Source organism: Plectropomus leopardus, chromosome 12, assembly GCF_008729295.1.
Source record: "Plectropomus leopardus isolate mb chromosome 12, YSFRI_Pleo_2.0, whole genome shotgun sequence".
Taxonomy (NCBI): Eukaryota; Metazoa; Chordata; class Actinopteri; order Perciformes; family Serranidae; genus Plectropomus; species Plectropomus leopardus.
In genome coordinates, this window is record NC_056474.1 from 7,100,336 (window position 1) to 7,126,419 (window position 26,084).

General features: G+C 38.5%; 2 protein-coding genes across 3 annotated transcripts; one reads left to right on the plus strand and one right to left on the minus strand.

The window, feature by feature from the left end:
* Positions 1-447: 447 nt before the first annotated feature.
* On the minus strand, positions 448-1,350 carry gpr160 (G protein-coupled receptor 160). The gene has a single exon (XM_042497133.1). It carries the CDS (start codon positions 1,348-1,350, stop codon positions 448-450), a length of 903 nt encoding a protein of 300 aa, XP_042353067.1.
* An 8,284-nt stretch (positions 1,351-9,634) lies between these two features.
* On the plus strand, positions 9,635-25,426 carry nadkb (NAD kinase b). 2 transcript variants are annotated; one of them, XM_042498535.1, is made up of 14 exons: positions 9,636-9,792; positions 11,724-11,814; positions 12,118-12,289; positions 13,514-13,807; positions 13,914-13,997; positions 14,507-14,636; positions 16,191-16,299; positions 18,005-18,090; positions 18,769-18,871; positions 19,040-19,233; positions 23,015-23,114; positions 23,256-23,413; positions 24,085-24,167; positions 24,256-25,426. In XM_042498535.1, exons 3-14 carry the CDS (start codon positions 12,249-12,251, stop codon positions 24,413-24,415), a joined length of 1,542 nt encoding a protein of 513 aa, XP_042354469.1. In that variant the 5' UTR covers positions 9,636-9,792; positions 11,724-11,814; positions 12,118-12,248; the 3' UTR covers positions 24,416-25,426. The 2 variants fall into 2 exon arrangements, with proteins under 2 accessions (XP_042354470.1, XP_042354469.1); XM_042498536.1 differs by lacking the exons at positions 11,724-11,814; positions 12,118-12,289 and having other exon boundaries at positions 9,635-9,792.
* Positions 25,427-26,084: the final 658 nt, after the last annotated feature.

The window sequence follows — 26,084 nt, forward strand, 5'->3', positions numbered from 1 at the left end:
ACTGATCATCACAAAGCCGAGCAAGCAACATAAAGACACAGTATCTCTACATTAACTTGCTTGCTCTGTCTTGTGATGATGATTTGAAAACGCCCGACAAACATCTCTGTTAGAGCAAAAAGATGCACAATTAAAAATTACTGTGAGCTTTTAATGCAGCGTGCAGATCATCTGAAGCCTGATTAAAAAGTGAACAAATGACCAAACTCAACAGAGTCCTCTCTCCTCGTACCACAAATGTCTGCACCATCACGACACTTCATTCAGCAGTTGTTGAGAAACTTCAGTCTGGGTTCAAAGATGTGAACCGACCAACAGATCCACGCTCCTAAAACCGTGCTGCTGCCATTTGCTACCAAGACACAAATGTTTGTCCTCCAATAAAACACCGAGGCCTCTGCAGCTAATTCCACCTCCTCTAACACGAGTCCTTTTCGCTTTGTGTGGTCATGATCTGTCCTCTGTGGCCGGGCTAAATTTAAATCTCCACTCACAGAAGCTGTCGGGAGGAGCGGCTGCCAGGCCCTGAGCGAGCCGCGAGGCCGGACAGACGGCACATAAAACGAGTGCAATCAGGAGGCTGTTGATGAAGCAGAGCCAGGCCACGCTCAGACCCAGGTATGCAGGTATTCCCAGCGGCAGCAGCAGGAGCACGGCCAGAAAAAGCAAAAATAAAGCCCATGTGTCCAGAAATATACGCAGGGCTTGTTGAGCAACACTCCTCCTGCAGCGAGCTCCACTTTTGTTTGTAATTTGGTCTCTCAGAGGAGGTGTTTTTAATAATCGCACACTGCTCCCAGCATGCAGTGCTGCACAACCCAGAGTCAGGAGGAGAAACATAAAAACCTGCAGGATCTGAGAGGAGTGGAGGACCCAGCACCGGTGTATCAGGGTGTGAGGGACGTCCTCCATGACGGGAGTGAAGTCAGACAGCAGGAAGATGTAGAGAGCTGCGAGGCACCACAGGAGGCCGCTCACAACCAAACAAACAATCCCTCTGACCCCGGCCCTGCTCGGCTGCAGCCTTCCAGTGACGGCGAAGAAATGATCCAAACCGGCCACGACTGCGACAGGCCACTGCAGAGCGCTGTAGACCTGTCCGCAGACCTGAACCAGCAGACACACGTGGTACCTGGTCAGCCTGAGGCCCAGCAGGAGGACGTGTCCGTCAGCGGGGACGTGGAGGGCGGTGACAGAGAAGGTCAGCAGTGTGTCGATGACTGCGAGGGAAACGCTGAAAACCCCGAGGAAGTTTTTACAGATGTGGTTCCTCTGGAGAAACACCAGGCTCCAGTTGAGCAGACATTTTCCTCCCAGACTGAGCAGGAGGGAGGGCAGCGAGAGATTCATGGTGGGAGTTTTTAACCAGAGGTGCAGCAGGGACTGTGGGACATTGTGGACACTCTGCTGCTGCAGGAGGGAGACAGGGTTTTAAATTCAAGTTCAGATTAACCCTTACATCATCGTAGGGGTCAGAAATTCCCCGCCACTACGTTTTACAGCATATAAAACCCCCTAAATGATCTTTTGTTCCCAGAATCACCCCAGCGTGAAAAACTTTGTTCACATTTCCATGAAAGCTGCAAATCCACGGTTAAATTCTTGTTTTGGGTCATTTTTGACCTGGCAGTTATAAAATCATTTTCATACACACACACACACACACACACACAGAGTCTGTTAAAGAGCTCGTACATTGTAGTGAACGCTAACACACGGGGCGATATTGATGTATAAGCTCAAACATTGCCAAGAAATTGTACACAGATTTTTTTTTTCACTAGACTCATTTTTATTTGCATCTATTTATTTTTTCCTTTCTTATTTTGATGTTAACACCCCCAGCGTGTCAGGCCAGAGATTACCGCTCATTTTTTCAAAATTTTAAAACTTAACTTCATATACTCAGTGATTTTTTTAAAAAAATAATTAAAATCTGGCTGTGTGCACTATGACATTTTTCTGAATTTTTCTCTCACACAGGAGCAAAAACAGCAGGATCCTGGCTGAAAGTCCGGAGTTTAATGCAGACTTTCTCGCTCTTTAAACTGCAGCAGTTGCTTGGAGTGTCAAAAACCATTATTTTATTTTATTTTAATTTATTTTATAATTGTTCTAAGACAAAAACATGAAACTCATCAGAACTGTTTGGATGTGGCCAAAATAGGAAAAACCCATCGACTCTTTGTCAGATTTTGACTCAAATATTGCTTTACTCTGAAATTCCAAATTATACCTGCCCACTTCACTTCAGTGAGAGCTCAGAAAGATGCAAATAAACAGAAGTATTTCCTGTAACAAAAACTGTTCCAACTTTGGCAGAAAATATATATTTATGTTTTCAGAGCTTTTCAATAAAATTGCTAACATTATCATTTTTCTTCAGCTTTTACAGGAACCAAAAAAAAAGCTCATACCTGACAGAAACACTTCCTGTGTCTGCACGGAGACAGTAGGTGAGTTTCTGTTAACCCTTTTTTTCTTTCGCTTTTATAGGTCACATGATGCTATGGCTTTGTGCTTGTTGGTAGGAACTGGCTCCTGCAGGCTTGATGCAACAGGCGCTACAAGACGTGATTTTGCTTCAAATAACCCTTGAAAAGGTGAGTGGATCATCAGGAAGTTTCGAACCCACAATTCCTCTCTGAAATTGTGAAGTATTACCTCTCAGGAATCCCTCATACGTGGCCGCTCCCATGATAAGGGGCTTGCCTTCCTATTTTTGCTCGCATAACACGTCTACACGTTGCAGTGGCTGCAATAAAAATAAATGGAAGTCATCGCAGTCATCTTGTATTGCACTGACGTTTCAAAAAAGTTAAAAAAAAAAAAAATAAAAAAAAAAGCCCAATGTCCCATAGTAACCAGACTCCTCTTTCTTTTTTAAACCCTTCTCCAGATTAACATGATAAAAAACATCAAGTTCCTCTCAACACGTATTTGTGCTACGTAATTTCGGTTGATACCTATTAAAGCTATCAAGTCCCGATACTCAACCCCACCAACAGTATATAAAGGAGTTGGTAATAATAATAGTAATAATAATGATAATGATAATAATAATAATAATAGATGGCACTTATACTGTATAGCGCTTTTCCAGGTACTCAAAGACGCTTTACATTTAATGCAAAAATAAAAATAAATGTAGATGCAAAATAGAGAATACAAAATACATGAAATGAATGAGCACAACCTTAAACATCTACTGCAGTAGATGTAAAATACACATTAATGCAGGTGTAATATCAATCCAAAAACATATGTAACAATAAAACACTGACAGGTATGTTTTGCTGTTTATACTCACACACTTCTACTTCAGTAAGGTTTTGAATGCAGAACTTTTACTTGTGTGGTATTAGTATTTTGACTTCAGTAAAGGATCTGAACACTTATTGTTGCACTGCAATTTTTCATTTCTGCTTTTTGAAACGGTCATTTATTAATATTTAACCAATTTGACCTCTGACTCAGTGAAACAGGCTGATTCATAGTCTGCAGTGACAATAATCCCCACCAGGAAATGGGGCTCAGGTACGCGGTCTAGACTGGGAGATATTAAATAAGGCTGTGGCTGTTAAAATGATACCCAGGGAAATAATGAACTCAGTGTGTGCTCACACTCTGCAGTCACACTCTGAAGTCTGTCAGAGGATGTTATATAAGAGGAATATTACAGTTATTTGTGCTGGGAAATTGTTTGCTCTGACGTGCAGGATATTGTATCTGGGTTGATGAGAAAATTGAGATCTGAGTTTGTGATGTTTACTTTCTATAATTAAGTTGTACTTTTGGATTTTGAAGTCCATACACGTCTTCGTCTGTTTGTCACATTCTTGTGAACGTAATATCCCAAGAACACCTCAATGTAATTTCTTCAAATTTGGCACAAATGTTCACTTTGACCAAACAATTCAATGATTAGGATTTGATGGTCAATGGTCAAGGTCATTATGACCTTGGGTCAGTCTCATTAATGTGAACATGATAACTCAAGAACGCCTTGTGGGATTTTCCTCACATTTGGCACAAACGACCACTTAGACTCAAAAATTAGATATTGGTGGTTAACGTTTTAAAATCCTGAGCATACTGGTGTGATTTTTTTTCCAAAACATGGGAAGAAGGCAATGAGAAACAAAATAAGAAATTATCCAAAAATTTGCAAGAAATCAATAAAAAGCAAAGGAAAATGATCAGAAAATTTGTTTTATATATATATTTTGTATTTATTTATAAATTAAAAAATTAAACAAAAATAGAATTAAAAAGGTGCCTTACAATTATAATAATTCTGTAACATAATTTCAAATACATAATTCATCATTTTAAATAAAATTTTCCCTAACTTTTCTTTTTTCCCCTATAGTTTTCCCTAGATTTAAAAAAATGATTTTCTAAATCAATTAATTTCATCCAATTTATAGAACATTTCCTAACAAGTTGCCAATTGCTGTTTCCCCCCCATGTTTCTGAAAGAAATTGCACCAATTTGCTCAGGGTTCATCGGTTTAAATACATGTGAAAGGCATCTGAAGGTAGCACAAGAAAAGTGATGTCACTGCAGGTTTCAAAGGGTTAAAGGTTGAAGTCACTGTGAACTCGTCTGTCTCGTTCTTGTGAGCGCGATATCTCGAAAACACTGTGAGGAAATATCTTTAAATTTGGCACAAACTTTTACTTGGACTCAACGATGAATTGATTAGATTTTGGTGGTCATAGGACACAAAGGTCAGTTAACCTAGAATCCATCTTATTAATGTAAACGTGTTATTTCAAGAACACCTTGAGGAAATTTCTTTAAATTTGGCACAAACATTCACTTTGAGTAAAGAATGAACTCATTAGAAATTGGTGGAAAGTCAAAGGTCATGGTCACCGTGACCTTTTCTGTCTTATTCTTGTGGACACGCATCTCAAGGACAACTTGAAGCAATTTCCTCAAATTTAGCACAAATGTTAACTTAGACTCAAAGATGACTTTAACAGATTTTGTGGTCAACTGCCAAAGTCACTGATCTTTTGCCGTTTTATTCTTGTGAGTGGGATTTTTTACCTTGAGGGAATTTTAAGAAATTTTGCACAAACGGCCACTTGATGAATTAATGAGATTTTGGAGGTCAAAGATCAATGTCACTGTGATCTTGCATCCATCTCTTTCTCTTGAACTCATGATCTCAACAAGGCCTTGAGGCAGTTTCTTCAAATTTGGCACAAATGTCCACTTTGAAGAATGAACTGGGGCGGCCTCGAGCTCACCTGCAAGAGTGTGCACCCCATATGCCGAGGCCTTTGCAGCGGTCCGGGTTCAATTTCAGCCTGTGGCCCTTTGCTGCGTATCGTTCTCCCTCTCTCTCTCTCTCACAGCCGTCCTATCAATAATGGGAAAAAATCCCTAAAAAATACTCTTAAAAAAAGCATGAACTGATTAGAATTTGATGGTCAAATGTCAAAGGTAATTCTAGTTATACAGCGTCCTGACATTTGACTATTTGGCCAAGGATATTAAAAGATGCACAGCTAGTTATTTTGCATAAAATCAGTTCATAGAAACAATCTCATGCCATGGTCCATTTAGTAGAGATTTTGGACTTTGATCATATTAAATGATCCCCCTCCACAGATGGAGTTTGCCCACTAATCATTTTCTTCAGAGCACTTTTTGTTGGTTTAAAAGCAAATCATGAAAGTTCATTCTTCGCCTTGGAAACAGCAGTTGACAAAATCATTTTTCTGTTTCCAAGGTGAACAAAGAGCTCTCAATCTGTTCTTATTTTCTTTTCTGAATATTATATATATTTCTGAGAAAAAATGCCCACACACTGAGGAAGAAAAGAGTTCCTCAGATGTAAAAATAATATTTTATTTCATGAGGAGAACGTGACAAAGCGCTGGTGCAGACGTTTGACTGAAAAAAAACAACATTTTTTCACATTGTGTCACCTGCTGCACGTGGAACAAATTAATTCTTTTTGCGTCAGTGACCTTTTTTGATAGTTGTTAAGCATTTTGACTAAATAAATCCATTCCTTTTGAGCATGTGAACCAGAATGACGTCTAAACTACCATTCCCCTCTCTGAAATTAATAACTCAGGGCCTTGTATGAGGATTCATTTTTTTCATCCTGTAAACCCAGAAGCAAGGCTGGGCAATATATTGACATTATATCAGTATTATGATATGAGACTACATAGATATCATCTTAGATTTTGGATATTGTAAATGTTGTCTTTTCCAGGCAGCAGCTATACATCATCATCAAAATATTAATATTGAGATTAAACAGGACCAACAAGGAGGAATTACATTACATTTTTTATAGTGGTTAAAATATTAACAAAAGCCAACATGTTTCGACTTCTACTGGTCTTCGTCAGGGCCTCAAAAAAGCATTTTTTTCAAACCCTGATGAAGACCGGTAGTGGTCGAAACATGTTGGCTTTTTTAATGATTTAGCCACTATAATAAAGGCTTTTCAGTGTAATTCCTCCTTGTTTTTCACACTTTTGGACTGCCTGGGTTGTGACCTGCATTTGATAATGGTCTACAGAGCAGTCTATCTTCCTCTTTTTCGGTAATACTGAGGCATTTGGTAAAAAGTATATTTAATTTTCTCCGTCTTTGCCGAACCCCACACAGAATTAACTGTTATATGGATAAAAAACAACAACAACACACACACACACAAACACAGGAGTTTAGATGCTAATTTTCCTTTTCTTTATATTTATCTTGGTTGATGCTGCTCCTTTCTTTGATGCTTTCCTGTTATCAAAGAACAGATAACATCAAGCAGCCAGAGCTGCCCGCGCTTATTAGGTCAAATATCGACCCAGCCATTATTAATGAAAGTACTGAGCAAAAATACAAAGCTAGTAATTTAGTACTTTTTACTATTTACATTACACTTTTAAAAAATAAGAATATGTTACAAAGAAGTGCCAGAAGATGAATTAATCAAAGTCACCTTGACACTGATTTTTCTCATTTTGACAGGAAAGTTTTTTAACACAACACAAACACATACAAAGACAGCATTACCTTTTGGATTTATTACCTGTGTGAATGCAGTCGTCTGATGTTAAATGCAGGACAATATGTCTGTTCCCCTGTAGAGTTGATTATATATCCAGTCTCAGTGCAGCTGTACTGTGAAAAACGCTTTGTTTAGAAGGCGTGGTTGGAGGAAAGGGAAGGTGGCGGGGCAATGTGCATCAGCTCAGGACAAGGAAGTATGCAAAGCTTAAATCTTATTTGAAATGCATTTTTTGTGTGTGTGTGTGTGTGTGTGATGTTTGAAGAACCATTCAGTGCAAAGATACTTCTCATTTCCTGTAAGATTTTTTATGCAGGGCAGTTATAAGGCTAAAGATAATCCAGCATAAAACATCTTTACAGCACAGTTGGGACTCTAATGGGGGGCAAAGTACACAAGGTGTGACTCATAGTATTCACTGAGGCCAATCAGAGTGCAATAATAGAAGTTCAAACATTAGGTACTGCCCTGTCCAAATAAGACAGACTATGTCTTTTCTATCAGTCAAACTGTATCTGAACCCTGCTGAAGACCTGCCTCATTTTGCAAATTAAATGGCTTTTTAATCACAATTCTCTTTACTTAATCATCTACTCATGAGTGCCTGAAGTTTGCTTTTGCTCTTTTGCAAATATTTAAAGTCTTTGTCAGACAAGACAAACATGCCACAGCCAGTTAATGTAATATGTGAATAGCTTACCCATTTACGCCGAAGGCAGAGCCACAGCTAATCACAAAATAAAAGTAATAAAATTCCCTGAAATTTATTACATCTGAAAATGTTTGCAGAGGTTAAATACGGGTATATTTAGGCAGACAGTATGAGAGAAATAATGTGTTTTTGTCTATTAAAGCATTTGAACATGTTATAATCTTTAAGTATTAACCTAAAAATGAGCATAACATGGAAGACAAGGTATGACTAATATGACGACAGCAGCGCATGTAGATGCAGCAGCCACAAGCTCCTCAAATCCTTGCTACTTTTTTGCTATATTTTTGTATTTTTTCGACTCCATGGCCCTTTCTGGTGAAGCACGACTTTTCTGCGATAGAGAAGCAGTTGTCAACATCGGGAAAAGTTGTGTAAGTTCTGGACTGAATGCAGCAGACCGCAAGATGATCCCCACCAACACCATACGCCAAGCAGCCAGTCAAACCAGAGGGGAGAAACGAAACCGGACGAAGAGAGGGAGGAGAGCCGGCATCAGGGCGAAGTTGAGCCGACTTGGACTGGGAGCTGTTCCTCTACCAAGCTTTCTTCAGGCTAATGTCCGGTCGCAGGAGAAAAAAGTGGATGAGATGCGATTGAGGCCCACTTAGCAACAGCAAATCAGATACTGCTCTGTGCACATCCAAACAGAGACATGGTTAACCCCTAACATCCCTGTTTAAGTTGTTGCACTGGATGGGTGGACCTTACTGACAGCCAAAAGGACAGAAGACTCTGATGCAAAAAAATGCACTGCAGGAATTGAATGATGCCATCAGCAGGAACATGCATGAGCAACTGAATCGAATCTCCTTACCAGCTGCAGATTTTAATCAACTCATCCTTCAACTCCAAAGATGTAGCAGGATCAAGGACAAATGTAAGTTTGTTTTTCAAACTTAATATAGCAAAATATTAATATAATAACCTAATACATGATGTGTTAAGACAGTATAACATTTTAACATAGTATATTATGATATAGCACAGTATTGCACAGCATGAAGTATAAGATATACTGTAAGGTGCAATGTAATTGTAACAATGGTGAAGGAAGTATGCAGTTCCTTTACTTCAGTAAAAGTACTAATACTGCACTATGACAATACCCGGTTGCAAGAAAAGTCCTGCACTAAAAATGTTAAGTAAAAGTAAGTATAATCAGGAAAAAAGTAATTCAAGTATTATAATCAGTATTGCTGCAAATCATTGACATATCCTAGGCTGTGATGATAAAATAAGAAAATTCTGCTTTGCATGCAGTATATTGAATATAATTTTTTTTTCTCATCTAAAAACACAGTAGCATCAAAATCCCAACATTAAAAGAGTTAAAATTTTGATTAATGAATATTTTATATTTATAATCAGGACTGATGTTGGTTTTATAAATAAACTCAGTGAAAGTAGAAAATAGTTCTAATGTATAATGTTTTTTATAATGTAATGATGATGATGCAGGCCCTAATGTTTAAAAGGTTGGTAACATAGAAAATAAGAAACGTTTTCTTTTTGTTTGTTTCTTTATAACATGACAAAAACCTGGCATTTAAAGGATTAAAATTCTGAAAATGAATTAATAATTGATATTTATAATTAAGACTGAAAAATAACTCAGTGAAAGTAGAAAATAATATTTTGCTTGATTTCAAATACGCATGTTGTACGCAGAGCGATACAAGTGTGTTTAATATTAAAGCGGGCCCTAAGGGTTAATAAACCCTTTCTATTATTTAACAGATAAACACATAAATAAAGCGCTTCACCGTGTGGCTGTGACTCTGTTTCACCGAACACGGCGCTGTCCCGGTGACCGTCCCTCGGTGCTGCGCAGAGATCAGCCCGCAGTGATGCCCCTGAACCGACCACGCAAACATCACTTCCCCCGCTGCTCCGCGGTCACACACGCCGTGTTGTAATGTAACGATTTAGCTGTCAGAGCCTGAATCCGCTGTCTGTCCGTTAATGCAGTTTTTTAGCAGATAAACACGCTGTTTGATAACGCAGTAACGACCTGCTCGTGTTTGCCTCAGTGACACAGTAAGCCCCGTTTCTTTCACGGTTCATCCGGTTAGCTGGTTAGATGAGCTCAGTAATGACCGACAGTCGGTTGTTTTGTGTCCGGTAGCTGTTTACTTACGATTCCCGTTTGTGAGATAAGACCGTTTTCTCCCTAAAGCTTCGCCCAAGGTCAAAATGTTAAACAATAATATGAAAAAATGTTGTAAATATAACGTTAAAGGAACTTTGTTTAATCGCTGGTTTGACTTACTCCCCCGTATTCAATCAGCTATACAGTTACATTCATGTTTTTTAATTAGTTACTTTATTTTACTTTCGATTCTTTTTTTTAGTATAGTGAAAGAGGTCATAGAGTTGTTTGTCACATGTTACTTTTTCTTCACATTTGTTAAGCACTCATTATTCATACTACTATGAGTATTACTGTGACAAAATGCCAGCTTTAATCACTTAAAATATTTTTTTATGATGTGAAATTTTTATTATTTTGCTTAAACTAAGCAGCAGTCTAAATGAGTTAGGGACTGTTCTTTATTTTTCAGAGAAGGGGTAGCTGGAGTGTTACTTTTTTTTTTTTTTACAGAGCACAGGAAGTGACATCATTATGGTTTTATTTCTAAAAACGCCCATGCACTATTTCCTGCACCCCTTTTATAAATTGCATGTGCATTTTAGTAACTTCCATGCCCGTCTTTATTTAAAAGCATGCATGATTTAGTATTTTGCACGCAGATCTTAATTTATGTAAAGACGAGAAAATTGTATGCCCATCCCATAAGCCAAAATAAAGAACAAAAGTCCCTTCCCAGTGCTTATTATTTTTTTTTAAAAAAAAACATAAGAAAAATAATTTGACATGCCTCTGCCTTTTTGCCCCACTCCCCCCTCCTTCATAAATAACAAACAGTCCCTTACTTATGATAATATGCTAAGTAAAAAGAGTAGCTATAATAAGCTAAAGCAACAGCCTACTTTGGTCTGTATATGTTTGTTTGCCCTTAATACCTCGAACTTCTTTATCCTTTATTATGTAAATTCTTCACAGGAAATTGTTAACAAAGAACAAAATAGGATACAATGAACAAACTAAGTTTTGGCCATAACAAGTATAAGGATACAACTGACAGTTATTTTTATGGTCAGTTAACAAGCTCATTGTCTTCCTCAATAAACGTATTGATCACTTTGACAAAAAAATATCAGAAAATGATGAGTATAGTTTCCCAGAGCCCAATGTGATGTTTTCAAATGCTTTTTTGTCTACCAGCAGTTAAAAATATTAAAATATTAAATTTCCATAGACATGAAATATGAAAAAGCTGCAAATCCCCATATTTGAGAAGCTGGAACCAGATAATGTTTGTTTTTTTATCTTAATAATTAATTAATTAATTATCATAATATCATAATATATACTAGGCAAGGCAAGTTTATTTATATAACACATTTTAGCAACACGGGCAATCTAAAGTGCTTAACATAAAACATCAAAAGAGTTGTGACAAAGTGCAAAAGAAACACAATATAAAGTATATTTAAATACAATTAAAAATTCCATTCATGATCAAGAGAATATAAAATAAAAACAAGCCTTAAAAAAGAATAATATACAAGAATAAAAAAGTATTGGATTTAGTAAAAGGCAGTGGCAAATAGAAAAGTGTTGGAAATACAGAAAAGCTGGAACCAGATAATGTTTTGTATTTTAGCTTAATAAATTATCATAATATATACATGTCATAGTTCCCACCAGGCAAGGCAAGTTTATTAAATTTCACATGCTAACGTTTTTTTGTTTTGCCTAATAGAAACTGCTGTGCAGTTTTTCATAGCAAAACAATTTATTCGTCTGGTAATTATGTGTCTGTCAGCGTACAGGCTGCGATTATTGAAAACAGTGTTGTGCCTGTCACAGCTGCACTTATGGCGCTGTCACTCTTTATATACAGCCCCTCACGTGCACAGGAGGCCGTCATGCACGCGCAGTCTCGTAACTACGGCAACCGATGCGGCGAAAGAGACGACATGGCGAACACACCGGTAAGAGCAAAACACAAGCAATAAAGCTAGAAATAGCGTGTTTTAGTATAACTTTTGCTGATCATATTGTAGCTAGAGACGTGTTCTTCATAAGATTAGCTGCGTGTTTATAAATAAACAGTCTGTTTATACATAAACAGTCTGTGTGATACATTGTTTGTACGTTAGCATTAGCTGTTTAGCTAATGTTAGTTAGCACATTAGCTTCAACAGCTAGATACAAGGTACGCTTGTAAATTAGAAGCTTTTCTTTAACATTTGTCGCTTTGCAAACTTGTTGACATGTTGTTTCTGTCGATACAGGTATTTTGAAGCTGAAGAAATCACCCCCACAACTGATAGTATGAGCAGACGGACGGGTAGAGGAGGGAGCCTCGTGCCTGACGGGGGTCTGTAGCCGACCCTGCAGGTGCAGGACGGTCCTGTCATGTTGCATGGCGGTGTACGACCCTCACAAGTGCTCATACAAGCTAATGTATTTTGTCATTTCTTTACCGATTTCCAGATCCTCATCGACAATATTAGTTACATGTAAATACTTTGAGTACTGTACAGTACTGTAAATAGATTGTTTCCCAGCTCTTGTATCTCTAAATTGTTTTAAAATGTATTAGAATTTGCTATTCTATAAATAAATGTCTTAAAAAGTGACTTGTTTCTACTTGCATAAATCAAATAACACATTACCATATTATATGATCACAAATTGTATGCCCCTCCCATAAGCTAAAATAAAGAACAAAAGTCCCTCCTCAGTGCTTATTATTAAAAAACATAAAAAATTTTTTTTTGACATACCGCCTTTTTGCCCCACTCCCTCCCCCTTCATAAATAACAAACAGTCCCTTACTTATGATGAATATGCTAAGTAAAAAGAGTAGGTATAATAAGCTAAAGCAACATCCTACTTTGGTCTATATATGTTTTGTTTTCCCTTTGTTCTTCCTTTAAATTTAATACCTTGAACGTCTTAATTATTTGCCTTTATCCCTCATCATGTGCATTCTTCTTGGGTAATTGTATAAGAATAAGGATACAACTGATAGTTATTTTTTGTGGTCAGTTAGCAGGCTGATTTTCTTCCTCAGTAAACTTATTGATCACTTTGACTAAGAAATGTCAGAAAATGCTGAGTATAGTTTCCCAGAGCCCAATGTGATGTTTTCAAATACTAATTTTGTCTGCCAGCAGTTAAAAATCTCAAAATATTAAATTTTCATAGACATGAAATATGTAAAAGCTGCAAATCCTCATATTTGAGAAGCAGATAATGTTTGGTATTTTAGCTTAATAAATAATAAATAAATCATCATAATATATACATGTGATAGTTTCCACTAGGCAAGGAAAGTTTATTTATATAACACATTTTAGCAACAAGGAAATCTAAAGTGCTTTACATAAAATATCAAAAGAGTTCAAAAGTACATAAGAAACACAAAATAAAAGTACATGTAAATACAATTAAAAATGCCATTAATGATCATGAGAATTGAAAATAACACTTTAAGTATAAAATACAAGAATAAAAAAGTATCTGATTGAGTCAAAGGCAGTGGCAAATAGAAAAGTGTTGGAAATCGACTTCAGCTCTTCTGGAGTAACTACAGTTTTTCAAAGACTCATATTTTAGATTATTTCATCTTTTCAAATTCTCATAAACATCTTCAACAGATGTTTCTGTGATGCATCCCTGCAGAATGGAGAACTCAGAGACCGCTCCATCACCGGGGCCCCTGGCAGTGCCAGACAGAGGCATGCCGCGACCCTCAGCGCCCCCCGGTCAGCTTTCAGAGTCAGCCAGGCCCTCCAAGCACCGGGAGCACCCGTCCAAGTCACCAAGGAGACGTAGGAAGGGGACAAGGTCACAGCGACGGGGGGATGGTCACGAACAGCTGCTGTGGGAGATGGAGCGGCGGAGGTTGCCAGGCCAACACGAGCACTTGGAGCCCTCCAGCTCAGCGAGCGACACAGCAGAAAGCTCTCCTAAGAGGTTTGCACTGCAGGTTGCCAGCTGGTGCGCCGTGCCACTGCCACGACTCTGTTGCCCTGGACATGAGGTGATACTGACCTGTCCTCCTCCTTCTCCCTCCTCACAGGAGAGCACACTTTCTACATGGACCGTATCCAGCCACTCACTTCGGACCCAAAGCCTGCATCCTTCCCAACCCAACTTCAGTCATGTAAGCATGAGGGGCGAACTTTGTGTGTCGTGAGTGTGGTGTTTACTCAGAAAAGCTTGTGCAACTGTGTGAGATAAGATAAAGTGAGAATGCTGTGATTGGATGTTGGATGAATGGGATGACTAACAGAACAGACCACAGATGCTTGTTGTCACCTAGTCTCAGGAGTGTTTCTTTGGACTTTAAGTTATCTGCACAATGCCTTCGGTCCGCCAGGCAAAAGAGGAGACACACAAACGGTAAAGATGAGAAAAGAAAATAGAGGTTTTTATATTCTGATGTTTGGAGTTTGGACCTCACTCCTACAGACGTAACATCACAGTGTCACATGAGTTAATGAATGACTGCGTCTGCTGTCCGTTTATCTTTTACTTTCTTCAGAAGATGAGGTAAGACAAAATGTGATGACTCATCTCTTTGGTCTGTTTCTGTGTGTCTAACATAGTATTAACAGGCACTGATGGCTTGTATAAAAGGTTTGTTTACTTACTTGTGTGTTTGTTTCCCAGGCACATCCAGGACCCAGCCAGCCAGCGCCTCACCTGGAATAAACCACCTGTCAACGTGCTCGTCATCAGGAAAATCAGAGATGAGAGCCTCGTCGAGCCTTTCAAAGAGCTCTGCAGGTTTCTAGTGGAGGTAGGGGACTACTATACTATCATAATAATAATAATAATAATAATAATTGATTTCACTAATCTAAAAAAGGGCTGTAAACGGTATAAATTAAAATGTCTTGAATCCATCTTTGGAAATTCCTAAAAAATGCAAATACAGGGGAAGTAGGATTTTGTGAATATTTTTTCTGATCTTGAATTATAAAATATCAAAATAAAGTAATATCTATTTTTTTCATGAACTTACAAAATGCCTCTTGCATTTAAGTCACACAGATCAGAATAGAAAAACCAACAACACAAAGCAAACCACTTGGATACTTTCACAATAATGTAATATGTTTATTCTTTTTCAAGTTTTCCACTCTAGAAAGTTTGAAATGTTCTTCAGCATTTGAAGTAGATTTTTAACTTGACCAAAAAAGTTGTGATATGTTACAATAAACACACAAAACTGGCTGGAACCCTACGTAACTGATGTGGGTTCATGTTTTTTGTATTTACTTTTTTAATCGATTTTTAAATTTTAAACAACAGAAAAATAAGAATCGCACATATAAAAAATCAGTAATTGCGTATTTTCCAGAAGTTTTCAGAAGTTTCCAGAGGTTGTCCGTTTTATGATTCACAGCATATGTCGATTTTCCCAAAGCGATAAGCGCTGATATCTGTGATATCCACGTGCCGGCTTTGGGGACCTCCAGAGGAAGATGCACTTTTAGTCAAAAATGTGAGAATTATTAACATAAATTTGGTGTCCACATCAAAAAGATTTTCCACAGTGTGGTTTAACAAGTAAAATGAGGGAGACAGTGTAAACGTTTGAGCGGTAACCTTTTGAATCACAGAGTGAACCTTTTTCCAAAATGTCTAGATGAGATCACATGATCAAATCAAATGGATAAAAAATACCTTTATGAGTTTTATTTTTAAAACAGAGGTTCGAGCAGGGAACTTTTTCCAGGCTTCCCACAGTCATGAGAAACCTGGAATAGTTATGGAGTTTCACAATCTCATTTTTAAGACCTGGAAAGTTGTGGAACTTGTAAAAATCATTGGGAATTTTGGAAAAGTGATGGAATTTGTGTGTTAATTAATTAATTAATTAACTGTTGCACTCCTCGCCTGTTGATAATCTTCCATGTAATTTAATAACATAAACACCTATTCGAGGTTGGAAAAAGTTTTCTGTTTAATGTTCATACAATAATTTGGAGTAAAGTATACCACACAGTTCTGAACACAGTACCATTGAATGGTATCATGGGTCCTTGAAAAGTCATGGAAACATTTTTAAATTTTGAAAAGGTGTGGGAACACTCATTTTCTGGGGATGAATAGGTGAAAAATAAGTCAGATGGAAAAAAATAAAATTTGAACTACATTTCCAAAACAAGCTGTACTTTGTGTAACAAAATGTCAAATGAACCCATTTATTTACATTCCACACAAACACCGTCATATTAAACCCCAAATGTTTGGCGTACGCTCAGCCTCATTTCAGAAAGAGGACTGTTGGGAGACGTCTGTGCGTGTGTTTTGGCTGCTGTTGCTAAAGCATGTCTCTGTGTGTCAGGAGAAGCAGATGATGGTGTACGTGGAGCGTCGGGTGGCAGATGATGCTACGCTGTTGAAGGACGAGGCGTTCGGCTCCATCCGCAATCAACTCTGCACCTTCAGAGAGGGTGAGACGCCTTTACAACACAACGAAGATGCAAACATTAAAGGGATCATTCAGATTTTTTTTGAGCTGGGGTTGAATGAGGTACTTACCCATAATCAGTGCTTTACCTACAGGAAATGTTGGTTGGCACGGCCACAGTTTGGAGAAGCAGGCAAGAGTAACGACACAAAAGTGAAGTAAGGTAGTGCTGTTTACAAGGTCAGCAGCAAAATGTATTTTAGACACCCAAAAAAGTCCCAACTAAAAAATACCAGTTTAAGTGCACACTATATTGAGAGTATTTTCAATGCTTTACCTTTCTGTCAGACAGCCTGTTTCGACCGTTATCTGTTATCTCTTGTCCCTTCAAAGCCACCAAACTGTCCTCTACACACGTAACACGAGGACGAAACACCTGATTACAGGTGAAAAGCACACGTGTGGAGGACCGCAAACATGGAACGAGTACGATGACGACATAAAAACATCTTATTCCGTTTCCATCTTCAGAAAGAACTCAGAGAGCCAAAAAACGTATAAATGATGCTGTTTACTGCTAAAATGTTTTATTTTGAAACGCCTATTTAACCCTTTGAAGCCTGGATCGACATCGCTTTTCTTATGCTGCGTTCAGACCCCTTCACAAGGACTTAAACCCTCGAAATACATTTTTGAAAAGCTGGGGGAAAATGTCCAAATCACTATATTTATAATGATAATAATTATATATTTTACAGAATTATTATAGAAGCACTATTTTGACTTTTCTTTTTTAGTTTTTTTTTAGGTTATTTTCTTTTATGTTTTTCTTTTTTATTTTTTATTTTTATCGAATTTTTGGTACATTTCTTTTGAAATTGTTCACTACATTGTTTCCCAATGTTTGAAGAGAAATAAAAAAAATTTTCTCAGGTTTCAAAGGATTATGTCTATGGTAGCAACTTTGTTGTACTTGCTGTATTTTCAATATCAGTATTTTAAATCTCCAAAGTGGATGCGCCAGTATTTTACTGGAATTCTTCTGTTGCGTCAGTGAAGATTTGATACAGTGAATGTTTTTTTTTTAATGTTATATTTTAATTGTATGGGCCCCCTTGCAAAATCTTTAGGTAGCTTATTTGGGATGTCCTATTCAAATTTCTTCTTTTGGACTGTGGCTTAGTTCATTTTGTATCACTGTTTCGTTGATGTGTAAATAAATAAATAAGTGATGATGATTAAACTCCAGTGACAAAAACGCTAATTTAACCTTGCTGAACACAAGAGCTGCTGGTCTACCGCTGTCTTTTAAACACTGACGTTACAAAATAACACAAACAAACTAACTGATCATGACCGTGGTTGACCAGCAGTGAAATTATTGTTTGTTTTTTCTTTCTATGGAGTCTGGTTTTGAAGAGAGCAATATAACTGCTTTATTTCCTTGTTCCAAATTGTTTTGTGATGGCAAGATACAGTGGTAAAAATACTCTAAATGTAGTGCACACTTAAACGGATAAAAATGTTTAGTTAGGTCATTCGTCCTATGTTGTTGCCATTGTTCTCTTAGATTTATTTTACCTTACTGGCCGCATATGTTGGCTGAATTTTGAACTAGGAAACTCCCCTTATATTCTTGAATGAAAATTTTGTGCATATTATAATGTAATTAAAATAAAACAGATAATAATAGCAATGAGTTTGTTTATATACCACGTTTAGGATGAGTTGTTTTTGTCGGCCTGCAGGTTATGATGATATCTCTGACTGCATCGACCTGATCATCTGTCTGGGTGGAGACGGCACTCTGCTCTACGCCTCCTCTCTCTTCCAGGTAATCACACTTTTATTGGTTGATCAATTTCTGAATATGTCTCATTATGTATTCCTTTAAACCAAATGTAAGAAAAATAATTTCTCATATCTTGTCTTTTCTAACCTTTGGGACTTAAACTGTCAAATTGACAAATCAGATTTTTTAAAAAATGTTGCATCATTGTATTTCATCTTTGTTTTACAGTGGTTTACTTTTTGCTTTTACCTATTTTTCTGTTTAAAATGACTTTATTGTAATTCTGTTGTGATCACTGCAAAGAAAAAAAAATAAAAAGAGTTAGTATATTCTGTGAAACTAATTTGAATATTTGGCTCTTGAAGTTGCCACCTGATGTCACACAGTCAGCAGCATTCAAAGATCAAACAATTAAAAACTGCATTTTTCTGTGATTCTAAAATTAGTTTCAGCTTTGTGTTATGAAAGTCTACTATAAAAGTATTCTGAGTATTTCGTTTTTATGCCATAATTTCTCATCATTTTCATGAATAATACACATTAAAAAAATAGAAAAAAGAATACAATATAAAATCTTTTTAATACCAAATGTTTTCAGATTGTGTCAGTATTGTGTACTTCATGCAGTTCAGTAAACAGATGAGTTTTTTGGTCATGACTCTGCTGTTCTGACAGGGGTGAGACTGATTTTTATGTTTGGACTGTTTTTCTTTTCTGCAGGGCAGCGTCCCTCCGGTTATGGCGTTTCACCTCGGCTCTCTTGGTTTCCTGACGCCCTTCAAATTTGAATCATACAAGACCGAAGTGGCCAAAGTGTTTGAAGGTAAAAAGGATTTTTATATTGATCTAATATTTACTGTTGTAGCTGCTGTGAAGGAAACACTCATTCTCTCCTGAAAGGTTACAAATAAATACCTTCTTTTGGTTGTCACAAGATATAATGTGTGTGAACGCCACGTGTGCTTATGTTTGCATGTCTGTGTGTTTTCAGGAAATGCAGCTATCACTCTGCGCAGCCGTCTGAAGGTGAAGGTGGTGAAGGACATGCTTCAGAGAACAGGCCAGCAGCCGTACAGCCGGGAGCCGCAGCCGCAGCAGCAGCAGCAGCAGCAGCAGGAACACAACGGCCTCCTTCCTCATGGACACACCAACAGCGAGGCCGGCAAGGTCACGCTGCAGCTACAGGTGAGGACAAAGAGGCACAGGTGTAACAGCTGAAAGGAGACCGAGCGCGTCTTGAGCTAACTCTAAAATTAGATCTTTCTTGTCTCCCTCAGACTTACAGACTTTTTTTTTCTTATTTCTTGTAACAAGCTGTTTGTGTTTTTGTTGTCTGTTGTTTACATGGTTAACATGTAAAAAAAAAAAAAAGATTGCCACTGCTGTATTGGCTCATGTGCTCGACAAATCAATATACACTATGGGGCTTCAACAGGTGGTCTGTGACCTCTAGGGGGTCCTCAGAGTTACTGCAGAGGAGCTGCCAAAGTTTTATTTAATTTTTAAGAATTTAAATATGTCTGAAAAAAAACCACATGAATCTAACACTATAAAAAAGATTAATCGGCCTCTCTGAAAAAATTATGATTAAAAACATAATCCTTGATGTATGCATTCATGAATCTGTCAAGTATTTTTTTAATAGCTTAGTCTTGTATGCGCCATATAAAGGTGTGTTTATATGTGGCACTTAAGACTGCCCTGCATGTCAACGAGGGCCAAGTTTAATATGCAACTCAGTTTTTATATATGCAGTAAGGAGTCCCTGCCATCTCTCTTTCAGTTCAGGGGCCCTTTGCTTGTAAAGCGTTGAAGACACACACTTGACACACACTCACATCACTCAGGGTTCCTCTTGTGCTCGGAGAGTATCTAATCTGAAATAAGATGATCGTTCCAAGTTTTTGTGGTGCACAAAATGTGAAAATGTGCGAAAAGAAGTAATGAGTGAGACTAGAGTCAATACTAGAACACAGTGATGCTTTTAAATTTTTTCAGCTTTTTAACTTGTCTAAAAAGAAAGTTAAATGAGAGAAAGAGAGTGTATAATGAGCTGAGAGTGAAGCAAGCGAGTGAACAAGAGAAACAAACAATGTGCACATCTGCACATCCTCGTGGTGTTCATTCTTTAGATCCATACAAACATCAGGGTCACACAAACATAAACACAAAGAACAGGATAACTCTGCATTATGTCCCTGTGTGTGAAAGCCGTTATTTTATAAGCATGTATTTGGAGAATGTGCTTAATCTTCATAGTTTTTCAGAAGCAAACAGGAACGTTTAAAGTGGAAATGTAGTTCTTAAGTTTTGTTCCTCTGGCGCCACTGTTCTTTGTTAAAAAATGACTGGTGTGATTGTGTTTTGTTCCTGATCACACCCTAAAAAAGATGCTGTAAGCCCACACAGATGATGGAGGCTTACTCCGTGTGTGTGTGTGTGTGTGTGTGTGTGTGTGTGTGTGTGTGTGTGTGTGTGTGTGTGTGTGTGTGTCTCCGTCTCCCTCGTTTCCTTTTTTTTCATCCTGGGTGCATTTGTGCTGTCGTACATGTGTACAAGCTCGGTGAGCGAGACGGGTTTCCATGGCGACAGTCATAATAAAGCTGCTGGGTGCAGATATCAGGGAGAAAAAGTAGGATGTTTATGAAGTTCTGTTGAGCCAGTTGCCATGGAGACCGTGGCGTCGACAGCACAGTCAAACGCCAAATGGATATTTAATGAGCTCTGACGCTCTTCGTCTGACACACTGTTTAACTAAACATGCCTCGCTGCTGCAGTCACACACACGTTTACTTTTGGGTCACTCAGGGGCAAATTACATAGACTTACATGCATTTCCTGGAGACTTAACCAAACATAACTGCTACTCGCCTAACTTTAATCCTAACCTAACCCCAACTTGCTGACCCCAAAATAAGCTTTTACCACACACACACACACACACACACACACACACACACACACACACACACACACAGACCTACATACACGACTGCATTTTGTTAATTTCAGTGCAGCTCTCTCCCTCCTCTCCCTGTCTTGTCGATATAAGACAGTGACGGATCGTTCCCGTCTCTGAGCCTGAGTTTGACCTCCCATTACATCACGTCTGCAGCATCCAGCGGGATGTTTGCTCTGTGCTCAGCTGACGTCAGTACATCAGGCAGACATCACTGCAGTGCTGACTGAAGTGTGGAACATGATTTGAATGCCGCTTGACTGCACACCAGCGTTTCTCTCTGCTCGTAGTTTAAAGTGGGAATGTAATGCTCTCTGACTCTGCGTCTGCTGCCGGCTCATTTATTGTTTTTACTGACTGCAGATTTCATAATAACTGTGTGTGAAAACAAATTACACACCAAAGACTGCCCTGAATTATTGAGCTATTCCACATTATACAGCAATGGCAATACAGTTATCTCGCCTTTATCCTCTCAGCAAGAGATGTTGTGTTTAGAGCCGTTTGTCTGCCGGGTGTCTCAAGATTTACTTAACAGATATGAATTAAACCGTGGTGCAGATGTGGGCTGTGGGCCAAGGACAAACTCAGTGGTTTTTGTAGTGAATAGAGACACCAAGTGGTGCAGTTTTCTCTCTGTTCAGGTTGAGCAGATTTGCAGCAGTTTAGTTTCAGACATTGTGGGTCAAACACTTGAGTTAAGTTTTCAGGCTGCATATGCAAAAGAAAGTTGAGTCTGGCTGGTGATATCCTGTCTGATCCCTGCACTATTTGAAGAATATCAGCTTTTGCTATCACACAGCAGATTAAGAGTCCTGTAGGCTCGATTGAACAGGTTGAGGAACTTGTTTGTTCTTCAGTCTGTCAACCTATTAAATCAAAACTCTGGCTTCTAAGTAGAGTCAGTGCGTCTGGGTCGAACAAAATGTAACAGGGAAAAAGTAAGTAAGGTTTATTTGTGCAAAACAACAGAAAAAGACAAGGTTGTGCAAGTAAGATTAAGCAATCCCTAGGGGCTTATAAGAAACCTCACCTCAATAAGGATAAAACACAAGTGGTTGTGTTTAAAGTTGTTTACTTGTTTGTTTTCTGGATGTCTCAGAAGTTCACATTATGAGTTAGATTTTAGTGGTTGTGGGCAATGGGCCAAGGATGAGCCGAGTGGTGTCTGTTGTGGATGGAGACACCAAGTGGCCATTTATGTTGCATTGCACCCTCTGTTTGTAATGTCTGATGTGATTTGTAGCATTGTTGGTTTAGTTGACTGGTTAAATGTTGTTTTGTATTAATGCATATGCATGTGAAACAACTGACATTCTGGGACGCAAGACAAATTGCTGTTTTTTTTCTGACAATTAAGCAAAATCAAATAAGATCAAATGATCATATATTTTCTGCACATTCAATTTTTCATTACTCCTCCCTTTTTTACTATACATCCAGTCTCTGCTGTATTTGGATAATAAGATATTTGAATGACTCTGAAAAAGTTTATCTATTCGTTTGTCTCAATCCAATTTTTATGCTTTTGCTAGCCAGATTCATATATCAGGGTCTCTGCGGGTCTTATGGTTTTAAAATATCATAAATTTATTTTTTTTTTAATAAAAAAATGCCTTAAAATCATAAGTAAAGAGTCTTGAATTTGTGAGGTCTTAATTGCCAGAGATGTTTTATTAAATTTAATTTATTCATCTTTTAATTTCTTTTTATCAAGATAAATTTGTGTGAAAGTCCACATTTCTAATGTCACAAATCTTTAAACCTGCCACTGAACTGTCCTTTTACTTAAAACTTATGATTCCCTGTTGGCAAAATGTAGATTAATCTAACTCACTCTGATTACAATGTTCTGATCTGCACAGGACCAAATTTATTCTACTTACCTCTACACTTAATGCTTGAATTTAAAAAAAGAAGATGATTTGTCTAAAAATTTGTTTGTTTGTTTGTTTCTCAATTAGAGGATTCATGTTTTCTGCAAATTTAATATGCGCGTGTGTACAGGTGTTGAATGAGGTGGTGGTGGACCGAGGCCCGTCCTCCTACCTGTCCAATGTGGACCTGTACCTCGATGGACGCCTCATCACCTCGGTGCAGGGAGACGGTAAGAGCCCTCGTAAACTTGTTCTCTTTTGTCTTGACTTGTAGCTACATTTGTATTTGTAGACTGGTACTTACATTTATAATATATAATGCATTTCTTATATGGTAAATAATTGTGCTAAATGTCCCCCCTGTCCTCTAGGTGTGATTGTGTCCACACCCACAGGCAGCACAGCGTATGCGGCCGCAGCAGGAGCCTCCATGATCCACCCCAACGTACCCGCCATCATGGTCACCCCCATCTGCCCTCACTCTCTCTCCTTCAGGCCCATCGTCGTCCCTGCCGGGGTCGAGCTCATGGTGAGTGGGAAACGTGAGGAAGCTGGACGGGCCTCGATGCACACACACAGTTTGCAGATAGTATCACAGTAAGGCCATGGGCTAACACCGTTTTTTCAGATGATATTCAATCCGCTTTTGTTATGATTCTCCACTAATTTACTCAGAGTTTTCCTGTAATGTATCGGCTGTCTATGTTTGCATAACCTTTTAATATATTTACATATTTATTATTATTTATGTACAGTAGATGACGCTCACAAAAAATTATTTGCTATTTTACAGACGTCTCTTTTTCTTCTTCTCTGGGCCAGTGGGCATCATGTGATGACCTGGACGGTGCATTTCCTCAATGTAAAATTTGCAACAGAGCTTGATGCACGTCCTGGGGTCTTGGTTCAGTGTTGCTTTTCCAGCTCCTCCATGTTTGTTTGTTTTGGTGCAGTGCATTGTGTAGACGCCCCCTCAGCCATGTGTTATCAGATGATGCACACTAGCGTAAAATGAAACGATGGACTTTTTTCTTTCGTCAGACGATACATATCGTCATATCGCACAGCTATACTGTCGACATGGTCTCAGGAAAGACCGTGTCAAACAGGTTGGTGTGTTAGTCAGTCGGTCAGTGTGTAGCCTTGTTATAACATCTGTAGCTTGGGAACTGACTTTTTGTCACTTTTTCCACAATTTAGATCACCTTGTCCCCTGATGCCAGGAACACCGCCTGGGTGTCGTTTGATGGGCGGAAGAGACAGGAGATTCAGCATGGAGACTGGTAAACACCAGTTACTGCCATTATCAGTTTCATCATACAGATTTGTTACTTAAAGTTAATTTACTTTCTGCAACTTCTCTCCCGACAGCATCAAGATCACCACGTCTTGTTACCCAGTGCCCTCCATCTGCTGCCACGACCTGGTGTACGACTGGTTCGAAAGCTTGGCTCAGTGTTTGCACTGGAACGTCCGCAAAAGGCAGGCGCGTCTTGCGGACGTCTCGGACTCATCAGACACCGAAAACTAAATCGTTGGGTAACTGCTCTACATTAAAGTCGATACTCTGAGACGGTGAGGGTGATCAGAGTTGTTCTGAGATCCTGCAAACATTTTCATCACAGAGACACAGAACTGTGAAGGTGAGAGCACGCGTCTCTGCAGCCAGATTAGTGTTACATTGGTTTATTAGTAGCATGTTTAATGAGAATTCTGTGTAAACAATATTTTATACATTTGAGAAAGCATCTCATGACATTCCAGTAAAAAGCAATCTGTAAATAAAGCTATGAGCATTAATGAAAGGGCCCTCGCACCCCCACGTTTGTCAGAGTACTGGTGAACTCCAGCTAAAGCGGTCATTACTTTCTGTGAAAGTCGGATAATGCACGCAGAGAGTTTGGACCCTGGAGTGAGATATTTCACGTTATGTAGTACTTCCAGTGCCCACTAGAAGGCTAGTAGGGCAAATAAATTCCACATCATCTTGGTGTACATCATTTGTAGATCAAACCATGAAAATTAATTAATTAATTTATGAATATTAAAACAAATAATCTATTTGAAATGTTGAGTTTGAACCTTATCCACGGCAGCTACGTTTTACAGGCCGCTTCCCAGAGAAGAGCCTGAAGTCCAACTTAAAACACAGTTGAAATATCTGAAGGTTTAGCTCAGTTGGTTAGAGGGCTTGCTTGCAGATTATAAGATCATTAGTTTCTACCTCACCCAGGACAGGTGAGTTTCACAAGCAGCTGTCCAAACCACAGCAGGAAAAAGAACGCCGAAAATTGTCTAAAGGTGCTTTTCCGCTGCATGATACTGGCTCTACTTTACTCTACTTACTTTGTTTTGATGTTTCATTATGAAAAAGTACCTGGTACCACATCCTTAAGTACCTGCTCTCCTGGGGTTCCAAAAACAGTCGACAGGGTACTAAGACGTACTAAAAGATGAGGTGAACACACTGCAGACCACTGATTAGACAGAGGGAAACGTTACTGTGTCATCAATGCGTGGCACGCACGCAATACCCTGAACAGCCAAGCTATAGAGTGGTGAAGGGATGACGTAATTTTGTAGGCCAACCAGGAAGTAAGCATTGCTTACTTCCTGGTTGGAAGTAAGCAATGCTTATGGGATTTTTGAATGTGATTTTTGGTTTTCGCCAAAAATAAGCTCTCTGATGAACACAAGTTTATGAGACTTACATGTTTTGTTCAGCATGATAATCTTCCCAGATGAACACCACTTTTTTATGTTTTGAAGCTTAAATGAAATCGCCAGAAGCAAAAAGCTGTTGTTAGGCTATACATGAACTACACCGCGGTCGCACGACTCAAACGTCACCACTACAAACACTGTAAAAACATGTTAAAACACAATTTAGAAACATTATTATAGAAAGATAAATTCGAGTCCGATTCTGTAAAGCTGTGAAGGCGGACAAGTGGGTTTACTGAGTTTCTGTGTCCAGTGTTATGCTGTCTAATGTCCCAGAAAAACACTGTAGTCCCATTTAGCCACTTGTTAGCGAGTGCCTTTATTAAAGACGAGTAAAACCTTAAAAGTTCTAAAATCGGGTTTAAGCAGATGTGTTTTATGTTACAGAATACCTCTAGCCTGTGTTAACCACAGACCTTATTTAGGGCATTTTACCAAAAACCCGTTCAAAAAACCCATAGACTTTAAGACAGGGA